Raw genomic sequence first — 15331 nt, 5'->3', positions numbered from 1 at the left:
AGTGTCGGGTCAGTCTTTTTTCTTATGGCATCTAAAATTCAAGTATTTTTCTAAAAAAATTAATATTTTAGGTTTTGCTTAAAATGTGTCATCTGCTTTAGTGCATAGCATAAAAAAAATTGGAAAAATTGATAATCTTCTCTTTTTGCATAATTAGTTATTTCTACTAAGAAGAGATTTTTGATTTTTAAAAGTTTATTTGTGTTTGACTTACCAGTAAAAAAATTTTCGTACTTTAGAAATTGCTTTTCTACAGTTACTCCAACGGCAGTGATGTTATTACATTCAGTTAAACATACTACATATAAAATTTTAAATGTTTAATCAATTTGCAAGTATCTTTTCAATACTTTTTCACTTTCATATTGTTTGGGGATTTTTTTACACACTATTTAATGCCAGCAGGATGCAGTAAAACTACATATTTATATTAAAAAAAAAAAAAAAAAAAAAAATAGCGCAGCTTATGTGTTATAAATGAATTAATTCTTCCTTTATGTTAATTAATTTGTTATTATCTGTACAATTTATTAGATTTAGCTGTGTTGCATGTTATTGTTTGTTATAAGTTTGTATCTCTCATTTATTCTTTATTAAAATGAGTATTTACTTTAAGTTAACAAACAGAATTTGTTTGTTATTGATATATTGTGTTGTTTATTATCAAATGCTTTTTTTAAGACATTCTGTTTTTATTCGTTGTGGTTATTTGTAATGAACATTTCTTTCTGTAGAATTGTAAAAGATTACTCTTATGTTTTTTTTTATTGATTTTTATCTGTTTATTTTAAATATATTATTTTGTTTCATGTGTATTATTCTGTAAAATTATGGATGCTATAAATGTAGTACATGCAGAAGATATTCATTCTTTAATAATAATAATTCATTATTATTATTATTATTATTATAATTTTCTTATTCTTTTATTAGTTAATAATACTTTTAGTTTTTTATTGTTAGTGATTTCTTTAAAAATTTTTTTTCACGATGACAGTTTAACCTCAGAATTTCTATTATTTTAAATCATGATTTATCTGTTTATACCTTAAAGCCATCTTTCCCTTTAATTTTCATCTTATAAATCTCATTAAATTATCAAAATTAATAAAATCTGAGCGCTTAACATACGACAGGTTGAGCTCAATTCTTTTTTACACGATCTGCCTCAGAGTTCTCTTTTTCAGTGTATCTTAAAGTATGGTCTCTTAAAACTTTATGAATTCATCGTGTTTTTAACACTTTCCTGTAACAATATTCCATTCACATTAAAATCATTGTTCTTCATTATTACTGCTTTCGTTTCATCTATATTTTACCACCAAAAAATGCATGCTGGCTTCAAATTATATAATTTAAAGTATTTATTACTTACACTGTATTGATTGTTATTTATTTATTTAATGTATTCAGAATGTACATCTTTAAAAACTCTCATGAGATCGTGTGTTTTTTAATTTAATTTGTACTTAGTACTCTTTTAATTTAATTAGTAGAAGAGATTTTGACCATAATGTACCATAGTGACTTTCAAAAATAACAAGCATCCCTGATGGAGTTCTTGGAATTATGAAGATGAAGAAGTTTCCTGCTGCCTTTTTCATGGAACTGTATATACTGTTGCTTGCCAATATACTAGTTAGCCTATTGAAATTCAAGTGATATTCAGTCCTGTAAGTGGCACCCTCAATTTGTTCACCGCACGGACTAGCAGCGTAGTGAATGTAATTCTCTCAGAGAAAAAAATATTCAACTGGTGCTGCTTTTACTTAAGATTTATTACAGTGTCACAGCTATATAAAAAATTGGATAGGTGGTATAAAGCAACTCTGATAGGTTATGCGGTATGATGTGTCATACTGTCATTTTTCAAGAGGGAATTTAAATCTTTAAATCGTCATCCTTTATCCGATTATTATTGAGTCAGGCAGCAGATCATGGACTTAGGTTTTTGTTCCCCACTATTACTCCTCAAAAACTTTCTTCAACTCTGTTCTCTTTTTTAGTTATTTTCTTAAATAATTAAGATCTAAGATCTCTTTCTTGGTTTTCTCTAGGTCTTCTTCCAATTATAAGAGAAGAAAAGATTTTAAACTTACATTCTTTAAATACGATTTAAAAAATAAAAATTTTAAAAAATAATCCAATAAATATATTTATGTTACGATTAACAATTAATAATATACAATCTACAATCAAGAAAATAATATAAAAATCTTCCCCCCAAAAATTGCATTACTGTAATAATCACGATAACCAAAATTAGAATTAAAATATAATTCTCTTTATGTTATCTCATGAAGTTTTTTAGTGCTTGAAAATATTTAAAAATATATGAGATTGACAGAGTTTGCTGATAAAATACATTTAACAATAGGAAAAATATAATTTGAAATTTCCCATGTAATATAAATTTTGATTTTTTATAATTGTGTAATACTCATAGTTTTTCAATGTATTGACCTGAATGTGTTAAATTTTATGTCAGAATCTTGTATTTGTGTACATATAAATAAATGCTTCCTGTTATTTTCATGATCCTGGTTTGGCTAATGTTTTTTTCTGTTATCTACATGTCATAATGTTATGTCTTGGCTGAAATGTATTGCAGTTGCCCATAATTTTCAACTGAAAAGGGATAGTGAAACGAAACAAATGTGGCATAAAATTACATTTTATTTGCTAAAAAAATTTATATTTATTTTTCCCTTTAGTCACCATTTACAGCTGCCAATTTCTCCCGACCGTGAACCAGTTCAGTCATTCCATCAGTGAAGAATGCTGATAGTTTTTTTTTTTGATCCACGACCTCACTGCATTGTTCAGTTCATCATCTTTGGTGAAATGAATACCCTTAATATTACCCTTTCATTGCACAGAAAGAAGTGAAAAGTGCAGTACACCAAATCAAATGTTTCTCATTAACCATAGAAACCGGTCGACCAGTGTGAGATTTATCCTCAAAATTCCCTTACCAGCCTCTGATGGACAAATTTTATTACTCGCCTACTCACAATACTTCATTCAACAGTTTCATAACCATAAACAGCTTTTAAACAACAAATCTCATGATGTTCACTTTTTTAGCTGTTAAATAGCAGGCAATGAGTCCATAACTAAGGCGACTGACAGAATATGAGAAAGCATTGGTCAACGAGTTTTGGGGTGTTAGTAGGAAAATGTGCTTTGTGAAACATTTTGTTCAGTGTGCATTTACATGTATGTCACTTTTTAAATTCAATTATTGAATTTTGTTTAATGAAGTAACATTTAATATAAATTTTATATTAATTTAACTTTATATTTCATTATTTATATAAATTGTTGATTACTTGAGTTTTTTTATTGACTGAATCATAACTTAATTCAAGCTTTGTTCAGGAAACTAAAAAAAAAGAAATGGTCTACACCACATGTAAAATAAACAGATCTTATATTACATAATAGCTTACATAATATTATTTAAATTACTTCAGGGAGACTATACACTTTCTACTAGAGGTGCAAAATAGTTCATGTAAAGGGAAGTATAAAATCAACACTATAATTTTATTTTCTGATTTTCTCATCGTTACAAGTGTACATGTTTTTGAACTTCAACTATCTCATCCATCCAGAATAACAGCAATGCTCTCTATTTGGGTAACATTATACAAGAGCTGATTAGAGAGTTCTTGGCCTGACAAAGAAAACACCATATGTTTCAGAAATTTATTTTATTTTTCAACACTTTCAATACTCTCAGTATAATGCGATTTGTGTAACTGCAAAAGAAGCAGTTGTCTCAGTTTAACCTCATCATTTGAAGTGAATCTTCATCTACAAACCATATCTGCTGATTTAGGAAGAGGAAGTGATTACTATGAGTCGAATGCAGTGCATGTGGAAGCACTTTAAAGCGTAGGTAATAGAATTTTGCAGCAACAACACATTATTGTCTTGAAAGAACACTTTCTTTTTGGCCAGATGTGGACGTTTAACCTGAATAGCACCCGTCACTTGGTCCATTAGTAGACTATTCATCAACAAGGCATGATCTTGTGTTTTTCCAGATAGTCTATAAGCTTCACACTGAAGGAATTCAAAAAACCATAGCTGTGACTTTTCCTACAGATTGAACAATTTTCGCTTTCTTTAGCGGCGCTTTTCCATCTGTTCCCACCCGCTGTTTGAACTGTTGTTTGATCTCTGGCATGTAATATGGATGAATCCATGTTTCATCTACTGGTCGTAAAATTTGAAAAGAGATTCAACAGAATTGCATTTAAATAGATCTAAATACAATTAAGAAGTGTTCAGTCTCATTCGTTTTCAGTCGACAAACACACCACCCATTGAGCAGAAAGCTTTTTCGTACCCAAAAAATCATATAAAATGTAGTGCACTATTGAGATGTTTACATCAGTAAGCCGCATAACTTCTGTCAGCCATCATTTAATATGGCATTGTGGGTTTTTATGATTTCATTGGTTGTACAAACACGGTTAGATTTAGAAGCCCCCTTTTTTCCATCAAAAACAGAAGGGAAGAATCCTTTAAAATTAAATTATCTTATTTTTTTATGTGCATATCAAGGTTAAACCTTTTAAAACAAAGTACTTCGTAACAGCTCAAACTTCAACTTATCCATTTTTCAGAAAATGTCAAAACTTGTTTGTTTTACTCAATCGTCACAAACAAGCAACTATGTACATGCATCTGCAACTTTGCTACATGCCACCTTAAGGATCACACTTGAGGATAATCATCATCTTTTAAGGATCATACTATTTGGTCAAACTTGTGCTATCTCTTTGTCAGGCCGAGAAGTTTCTGAATGACTCTAGTAGTCTTGTGTTTCTGAAACACAGTCATTTCTACATTATAATTTCTTATACTACACACATATATATATATTCCATCTTTTCCACATCTGTTTTATCAGTTGTTTTAGCTTGTTGGTTCAGTGCTTTTATAAGAGGAATAAAGATTGCAGTATAAAGACTGCTTGATTTTTATTTAATATTATTCTTGTTTATCGTTCAGCTCAGATTCCATATAATTAAAAATTTTCAAGGTAGAGAAGAAATCGTTACTATGAAACAAGAAATGCTTACTATGCAGTGGTGGTGACTCATTTTTTCATTCACAGTTTGGTAGTTAAGTAAACAAGTAAGAAGTCAAGTAATCATTGTCGGGTCTAATATTAGCTATAGTTTTTTTTTTTCCTTACTATTAGCTATAAAATTAAGAAGCAGAGTGTATGTGTTTAACATGCCTCACATCATCATGTCACAGAGTAATGAAAGAATATTCAGATTATACCTTTATGTCGTATTCCATGTCAAATTTATCTTAAATTTCATCTTATTTTTTATAATGTTGATGATAATTACAGTCTACGTATTTTTACTGAATAAAGTTTTAAGTAACCAGTTAACATCTACTTCATTAAACGTTATATATATCAACTGATTGTATTTATATCTTGATTGATTAATTAGTTATAATGATAATAGTTCCAGTGAAGATTATGTTTACACCAGTATTATGAATATCTTTCTTTAATTTGTCACACAGTCATCAGTAAAAACATAGTTATAAAAAATGTTTCCTTATTGTGATTATCTATTTTAAATATTTAAAAAGTCATTCAATATAATAATATTTAATTAGTTGAAAGCAATTAACATAGTTATTGCTATAATTATTCTACTATTTAATGTTATTTTATCTGTTTTTTTGCGATGTATTTCTGAGCTATTCAGTTTTAAACAAAAATTTCATAATTAAAATGTTTTTTTTTTAAAAAAGTCAACTGAGTCTGTAACTTTCCCTGCAATCAGAAAAAAACTTTGTGCACTCTGGCTTCTGAGGACTTTGCCCTTGCCAGACGAGTACTTCAGAGGAGAATTAAAAAAAGGATTGGAAAAGTTGCCACTGGAATAAGATATATAATATTCACACTAGTATAGACTACACACTACTTACATCGATTGAGTGTTCTGAATGCAAGTTGCAGCTAAGTTACCCTTTGCCTAGCTGCTGTCTGTTTATTATGTGACATCAGTAATCTTTATATCAATACAGTTTAGGAATAAAATTAATATTTTAACTCCATAATAAAAAAAATAATTTATTTAGTTATTTATATTTTAATACTGTTGAGTAAATAAATTAACTTTTTTAATTAGTTAATATAAATTTTAAGATAATTATAGTACATTTTGAATAGTGCTGTTTGTTTATCTGGTGGCTATTATAGTTGGCTGCTTGGTGATAATATAAACAGTAGTTTCTTATGTAAAAATCAACATATCTTGGTCTGTACTGTACATAATCTTTATAAAAGATTAGTTAGCAAACTATAATTAATTTTGGCTAAAGAAAATGTAATCATAAAGAATTAGGTTTAACTGTATTTTAATTTTTTTTATTTTTATTTATTTTTTTTTGACAGTTGATAATTTGATAAATGTACAATTACATCTACTTTGTCTTGAATTCCTTTTAGAAATACTTTCTGAAAGCCCATCAAAACCAATTTGTGTTCTGAATTTCTTCCATAGTAAGATAATAGAATTGCTTTTTGCTTAAATTATATTTATGGTTCAAAATTACTGATTGAGTAAGCTGATAAATATATAACTTATAAGAAAGCCTGCACATATTTGCCAAAAGCTGTCACCATTTCAGGAAAATATGAATAAGTCATATGCAAAAGCAGATTTCATTTGTGAGTGCTTTATGCGCTTTGAAAGATACCTCAAACCATTTGTAATAAAATTCACAACTTCACAAACAGGAATAAATTTTCAGTCAACAACCCATAATTCATTTTTAGAAATTAAAACGATGAACATATTGTTTTTATTCTCATGTCTTAATGTATATTTATTGGATTATAGCTGCAAGCTTATTTTCCAGTATCTTTCAATAACGTTGGATACAAATAGCTAGATATTCTTTAACAATTTCTTGAATATATAACACAAGATGTATCACACCTTTATAGGTGGGACAAACTTTATGGCAGGAGTTTTCAAATTGTTCACTAGTATTACCTAGGAAACCTAATAACAAATCCCAATTGCCAATGACCAATCATGTATCACAAATTATTTGCACAGTCGGGCAGTGTTCCTCATGAAAATAGACAAGTTTTTTCAAAATTGTGATATGGTAAATTATCATATCTGTTCTTGATCTTCAGTCAGTGTTTGAAATGCAATTATAACTTGAAATGTTTTGTTATTTTCATGTTATGAGTATATTTATATTAATAAATTATAAGTTATTTTCACCAACTTTGTTATTTTTTGAAAAGTTAGTTCTTTCTAGTGTTTCAATTGCTGATATTTAGTGCAAAAGTTACTCATTTTCTATATTCATATCCTGTTTTACGGTCTTAAAATGTTGCAAAAATGTAATTACTTCACACCCAGCACATTATGTAGTGTCATGTATGTGAGCACACAAGTCTTGTCGGCAGTGAAATGTGTTAATATTTTAAGAGTATGAAATCATTTAAAATATCTGGTGGAAAAATTAGCGCAAGGAACTTATAACCAGCCTGTTACAAAAAGCCCATCCCACAGCACAGCATTCTTCTGGTAATATGTAGGCTTCTAAAGATGAAACAAAAAGAGGAAGTTAAAAAAAAATTAATATTTACAGAAGAAATACATTAACTTTTACAAAAGATGCTGCAAGTGACCTCCTCATTTTCGAGATGTTGGATGTACAAAGGCATGATTTTTATATTTTGAAATCATATCGAGCACATGTATCTAACATAAAACAAAATCAGTGGCACTTCAAAATATTTTACGTATGTTTAACATACTGCTATATTACTGGAAAATGTAGATCCTGCAATCACTAACAGTCAGCTGGAATACTTTAGATACAGGTTAGAATACTTTGAAAATTGTCAGATATACTGTTACATTAACATCATATCAGAAAATATTGGTTCTAGAATACCATTATAAGAATCAGCATGTTATATCTGATTTTCTCATTGTGAAGTAGTTTCTCATTCTCCTGGTCGTAAGGGTTTTGTTTGTGTTTTGTGAGTCGCATAGCCAGATAGATCAAACAATGATTTATTACTTTCCAAATACTAAACCAGGACTAATATAATTATTATTAACAGCTTATTGTTAACAGTTTATTTTTACAGAATTCAGTTACAGTAATTGAAACAGCTGCCCTGTCTAATTTAGTTTTTTGCAGATTTTTCATAATACTGGTTCAGATTTAAGGAATGTGTCTTTTACGGTTTGATTTGTATTTTACACCGCTATGCTTTAATCTCTTATAATCTTGGTGCAGCCATTTTCATTCTTTACAAAAATTATCTGTTAATTATTTATAACAGTTTTAGAAGATTTTACATTTGCTACATTTCTTAGACCATTTTGTAACAAAATTCAATGACTGTTCATCTGTAGTAGAATGATGTAATTAGAAAATTATCAGCAAAATTTCTCGGTTTTCTTAAAGGATACATATACACATGAAGTAAGTTTAGATTGTAGCGATCATAACTTTCACACAAGACAATAGGGAACAGCACATTATAACATAATTACAATACAGAATGCACTAATCGAAAATCAAAACATATTTGATCGATAACAGTAGAAATGTCCAGTAAAAGCAGTAACAGCTTAAAAGACAGGACAGATGTTTTAATTACGATTTTATTATTCCACTAATCACATTAAATTTTAACAAATTTTTGGATTTTTTCCTCTTATTTATTTTATATGGTAATAAAAATGGATTGTTACAACTATTTTGAAAATTAATGATTTTGGCAACAAAAAAAATAAGTAAATAAACAAATAGCACTAATGCACTGTTTTTCTCATAATTTCCATTAATTTGAGTCTAGTTCAATTTAATTAAAATTTATTATAATTTTTCAATGTATAAAAAATGTTTTATCATCTTAAATTAAAAGGAATTAAGTAAGCTTTCATTTTTGGAAGAAGCCTTTTTTGCTTAACACAAGTTTTAAGTAAAATCTTACTGTTTGCATTAAGGTTGGAAAGTATGCTCTATTTAAAAAATTCTTTCTCTGCTTTTTATTAAATTGAACGCCTTAGATCTGTAATTAAAGAATATTTATAAGATTTTAATTCATTCGCTTCGGTTCTATTTCATCACTTTATAATTATTTTTATATAAAAAAAAATTGTTGCTTTATCACTTTTGGGATAAATTAGAAGGTAAAAACCACATATATATTTTTTTGGATACTTTAGAGGTGTTATAGTAAGTCATTTATTACCTGTTACAACATTTAAACTCTGGTTTAGAAAAATGCCTGTTCTTGACCTCAGAAATTTTATCAGTTTTACTGGATTAAAATACGTCATTAAAGTTCCAGATAGGTTTAAAACAGGCTTAGAGGGGGGGGGGGAGTAATTTTAACTGAATTTTCTCTTTTTCAGGCATTTATTTTTCTTAATGAATTTTAAACAAAATTGTCATTGAATATTTCAGTGATTTAATGATTATAATATTGGTATAAATATGTAAAATTTATTTCTTTATTATTTCACTATTAAATTTTATTTATTATTATTTTTGCTTTTTGTTTTTTAACAGCTTAAGGAACATCAAGGAACGAATGAACTAACACGCATGTTGTCATTTTGTGCAGTGCATTGCTGATTTTATATATACATATAAATATATTTATTATGAAAAAATATATTATATACATAGAGAATATTATTATTGTAAATGAAATTATACGCATTTATTTATTACTATATATTTATATTTAATGATAATAGTTTTGGGACAACTGAAATTTTGTGAATGATGTTGATATTCCTTCTTCCCTGATAATTTTATCATCCCTTAATTTACCTCATAGTGATTATTATTACCTCACAATTGTCATTTTATAGTTAATTACCTGTTATCATTAACTCCCTGCGTTATTGTGCAGTATCCTTAAGCGATCGGATGTAATTTCATTATGTAAATACCTCCCTTCATCGCTTTGTTTAGTGTTCCTTTTAGTTTATTTTATATCACTTGTTGCCTTCATGTTGTTTTTTTTTAATGTTGTACTCTGTGGATTATTTAAATTTTTTTTACTTTTACTTTCTATCCCCGCATATTTAATGTTTAATAAAATGCTATTTTATTTAGTGTTCTTCATTATTTGGCTATGTTTGTATATCATTATTATTACTATTAATCTTTTTACCGTGTGAAATACAATGTTTTACACTGTGTTACAACAATTTATGTTAAACAAATATAACAATTAGTTTGTAAATAAAATAAAATGATATCACATTTACACTAACATAAAATAATGATCTTGCTTTATTTTGAAGAAGTATTTTCAAGATCACAAATCAGCAATCAAGTCTTATGAAATTAATATTGAAAGCAAACACCATTGAAAAGATTTTAAGATTTACAACAAATATCCCTGTTAAATTTATATGGTATGCTAAAAAAAAAATCTTTTCTCTTTGGATAATGCACTATCTCAAAACCATCAGAACAGATTGGAGAGTAGCATCTTTGAAATTGATGAGTATGTAAAATTTCAATGGCCAAAGATAATGTTAAATGAACCTATTCCCATTTGATCACTGCAGTTGTGAATGTTGAGTGTGCTCTGTGCTCTTGGCAATTTTTTTTAGTAACTAATGCATGTTTAGAAATCGATGCTGTTTAATAATGAGAAATTACCATTACCTGTTAGATAAAAATGTACAAAAAAAAAATTTAATGAACTACATAAAATTGAAAGCAGTATATCTGTAGGGATAAACCTTCAGAAAAATGAAATCCTTTTTTTCTTTTATTGAGAAATAAAATGTTATGAATTTAAACCTTCTAAAGAATAGAGCATTAATATATAAGTTTAATAGTAAGTATTGAACAAAATATGTGTACTTCAAAAATCATTTTGACACAGTAAATGATTCTTATGAGCAACGGATGCTAAAACAATTTTTTTTAATTTGTTGTGAATTAAGTATAATTGGAAATGAGTTTTTCAGTTTTAAATGGGCTATTGCCGGTCAATAGATTTTGGGTATTAAAATATAATTAAATTTATTGATATACATTGAAAGTTTAAACTATATCTTACGGAATTACCATCTGTTCTAAGCCTGATGAGCTTTCAAAGTCAGGCAATGAGAAACCAATAATGCAACCAGAGTGAACCCTTCCTGGTGCATAAAACTGTAATTATATTTTTGTGTTGTCTAATCGGTAATTATATTAATTCTTCAACATCCTCTACTTAATTTGTATTTTACACTTAACTTGTGTTAACATCTAATAAATAAATAAACGTATATCTTTACAAATATATGAAATAGATAACGTACAAAATTATTTAAGCCGTAAATAATTATGTTATCGTATAATACAAGAAAACCTCTCCTACAATACAATCTGAACGCATTTAAACTCTCAGTGAAAGTAAAAACCTATTTAATAAACTTTTAATTCTATCATTATTTGGTTATTTTTTTTAACTATTGATATTTGATACATTATATTTCTAGATTTTATAAATTACAAGTATATTACATTCAGATTGATTTTTACTCAGAGCTGAAACATCATTATTTTAAGAATTTGATTTTTTTAACCAAACAAAGTAGTAATTAGTAAGAGCAACTCTAAAAGAAAAAGAAACTACCTGCCAACTATGATCTGCCATCATAACGATGTAAATATTTTATATAAACATTAGGTTTTTATGTTCGAATACATCACATTAATATAGATATTATTCATTAGTTACTGAATTGCTAAGATAATGTTAAATTACTAGCATATATCACTAATATATATATATATATATATATATATATATATATATATATATATATATATATATATATATTTATGGATAAAATTAAACTAAATTAAAAATGCAGTTCTGTACACAAATCATTTAAATATCTTTATATTTAGTTACAGAATTCATTAAGTAATAATAGCAAAACTTTGAATCATAAACTTTATTTTTCTTTGTAATGTGTTCCATTAAAGTTTATTAGCGATTGAAATTATAAAATGAGAAAACTGCTGAAGGGTTTGGTTTAAAAGAATATAGCCATAATTATATACGAAACTGTAAGATAAAACAGGAGTTGCTATGAAGCTGTGTGATAAAAAATTTTGTGTAGCTTGCTGGTGATTAATTGATTAGTAATAAATAAACTAGATATTCTGCATTCTTCCAGAGCTTGCAAGCTTTGAAACATGTACTATGTACTAACAGCAAATAACATAATGTTATTGAACTCAATTTTTCTATACTTTTTTTATATGGTTTTTAAAGTATTTGCTATAAACATGAATAAAAAACTATTTTCCCATCGATATCTGTAACCCTGTACGTTGCAAAACTTTTGGTCTATCATGAATGATAGTTCTATTAAGAGCAAGGTGCGATCGCAATAACTAATTTGTTAAGAGTTAAGATGTCATTGAACTGTGATCTTAAAAATTGTCAGTTCTTCAAACTGATGTGAGATCGTGCTTAATTTTTTATTATTGTTTTGATGTTAATAATTTTATTTTATTTTATTTATATAAATGTGAAGTATATCCATTATAATTAATTCCAAATCCTTTTTAATTAATCAATTTTTTTTTTATAACAATCAGTTTTTTAACAATTATTTTTTCTGTCATGTGCGAGTGTGTTTTTCTTTCTCACAGTCTTGTTTTTTTTTTGTTTGGATCTTCTTTGATTTATTAAAATTACTTTTTATTTCATTACATCAAATCTGTTCATTTTTTTTATTTTTAAACTCTTAAGCAACTACACTGGTAAATGAAACTGTGATGTTACTTTCTTCTCATTTGTATTATTAATGAGTTATCATTAGTAGTCGTGGTCACTTAATGAAGCAGACTCCAATTAATTTTAATTAAATGGGCTCTGAGGAAGATAAAACAATTTTTTTAAAGTAATAATTTGAGAGTTAAGCCATCGCTTCAGTTTTATTAATTATTCAGTTTTTTCTGTATGTTACGCATATAACTTTACTAAGTAGTTTATCGTATAAATTTCAAGATCATTATGAAAAATTACAGTTTATTAACATCATTAATTAAAAGGAATTTTTTTTTTGTTTTAGCCAGGAAATGAAACGGGGTATATTTTCATTAAACTTTACTGTAAAAAATTATAATTTCCTTTTTTTCTTTGAATGAAACATCCCTATTTTATTTCTTAACATCGCATTAAAATAGTAGAATAAGTAAAGGTACATTTTTACTTTTCAGTTTGGTGATCGATGGAATTGATTTCCTATCACCCATAACCTCACACAGTTAGCGTGCAGTCATTGTAATGATTCATCATTTACCTCTCTATAAACATGATACTAAGCTAATTTATTATAAGAGGACTCTTCTTTCTTGTCAATCTTTATCAAGAAAGAAATCCAAGTAGTAAGAATACGTATTCATTTGTTTTAAATCATTGTATTCTTATGCATATGTAACCAGTAAGGTATAGACTTTTTGAAAATTTGAATTCTAATGAACAGTTTAAAATGCATAATCATCACTTATGTTCGATTTGTTTACAATTTAATTAATTCTGACTCAATCAGCAAAATTTATTCGATCAACTTTTTTAGTATCAATTATCTATTAAGTATATAGCCTATAATGGACTTGCTAGTTTTAATACATCTCACTAATAGATCGTATTTCAAATCAAACAATTAACATAATTTTGTAGGTTAACTCTGCAAATAATCTGCATATTTTGATTTTTGTGAATGAAATAAACTGATCACATTTTTTCCATGTTGTAAAAACATCAGAAAATTCATTTTAAATTACTTATCAGAAAATTGAATAACGGTTCATTACCTTTAAAACCACATAGACTCTGGAAGATGATAATGATAATAATAATAATAATAGAGAATTTGTGTTGCTATTACTAATCAGTAAAACAAAAACCCTTTTAGTTGTTTTTTTTCTTCATTGTATAAAAAAATGTTCACCCAAATTAATTATGTATAGATATTCCATTGACTCCAATTTCTTATTAATTATATCCAGTTAAGCATAGATAACTTATGTAAATTAATTTTTAAACAGTTTGTGTATTCATAAATAAAATAATTTTCAAAATTTGTTAAATTATGTGTAATTTACCCCATTAAAAAACTAAATAAAGATGTAGGCCTTATCCTACCCTATTAAAGGGCATTTGTATGTGTGTCTTGTCTGTGTGTGAATCCCCCTTAGCTTAGCATCGGAATGTACCAATCACTGGCGGAAAATCCCAATTTGTTAGTACCTGTCTCATGGTGGTCAGGTGTACACTTGTTATATTATTATATATTATGTTGTCATAATAATACTGTATTTGCTAGCAGTACAAGAGCTAACGTTTGCATACAAAAGATGTACTCTCGATGGTCCGGTTATCCAGTCATTCTCTTTTTCTAAAATTTAGTTATATCTCCGGAACAGTATGACCAATTTTAAAAATTCAATTTTGGACATACACTATAGGAAATATACCGTGCGTGAAGTTTCAATTTTGGACACCTAATAATCCCATTCTAAGACACCACCTGCCAGGAAAACCCGCTCAGAGGGCCTAGCTGTGGAGGCATGCCGTAGGCACACTCTGCAGCTAGTCATGAATATAATCCTTACTTATTATTTTCAATATGTTTGAAAAAATTAATAAAATTTTAACTTCTTTGTAGTTTCTACTTTTCTTGCGATGCCCTATAAACAATATGCTCAAGTGATTGCACTGTATATAGTACCAAATTGAAACTTTTAGTGTCTAAATTTGGGGATAAAAAAAGAATTTTTAATTTCTAATACAATTTTTTTTTTTAATAATTAATTTTATAAGCGCACATTTTAACAGTATACAGCAATATAGTTGCATTATTTCCTTCTTGCTCTGCTTACAGTTTTCATTTACCTTTCTTCAGCGACTGCACTAAGCATCAGATGAAACAAAATTTGCTCTGAATCTGTAAATATTACAGAAAATGGACAAAAATTGTTCTTGGAAGTAGACAATTTTTGAAAGATATTCTAGATCTTTTTCTAAAAATGTATTATCATGTGTTATTATACCTTGAAGAAATTTTTCTACAAACTTTCGTCTGACGTAAAATAGTTTTACATTCAAATAATGTTATTCTGTGAACTTCCTGAAACTTGTTTTGTTCTGTTTCTTGTATTATAATGTTATGCTTCCACTCACAGTTATTCATAAATTCAAAATAAATAATGAAGTACTGAACCTTCAGCAATAAAATTGAAAACATAAAAAATTGCCTGTGGTTTCTTA

At 27.4% G+C, this 15331-nt stretch overlaps 1 protein-coding gene across 4 annotated transcripts in view; it reads left to right on the top strand.

Annotated features, from left to right (window-relative positions):
* Sap47 (Synapse-associated protein 47kD) overlaps window positions 1–15331 on the top strand; it is a 239340-nt gene that overhangs the window by 205589 nt on the left and 18420 nt on the right. Inside the window, exon 9 of one of the 4 annotated variants that reach the window (XM_075371807.1) lies at window positions 9601–9781. The exons of the other annotated variants lie outside the window; for them this stretch is intronic. Coding sequence (XP_075227922.1) covers window positions 9601–9605 — 5 coding nt within the window. The 3' untranslated portion in view covers window positions 9606–9781. Of the gene's footprint in view, window positions 1–9600; window positions 9782–15331 lie in introns of those variants that run through there. 4 annotated transcript variants of the gene reach the window in all.

The sequence above is a fragment of the Lycorma delicatula genome, chromosome 7 (genome assembly GCF_047948215.1).
Source record: "Lycorma delicatula isolate Av1 chromosome 7, ASM4794821v1, whole genome shotgun sequence".
Lineage (NCBI taxonomy): Eukaryota > Metazoa > Arthropoda > Insecta > Hemiptera > Fulgoridae > Lycorma > Lycorma delicatula.
Note: the sequence above shows the minus strand (reverse complement) of the source record. Positions and strands in the feature narration are given on the sequence as shown.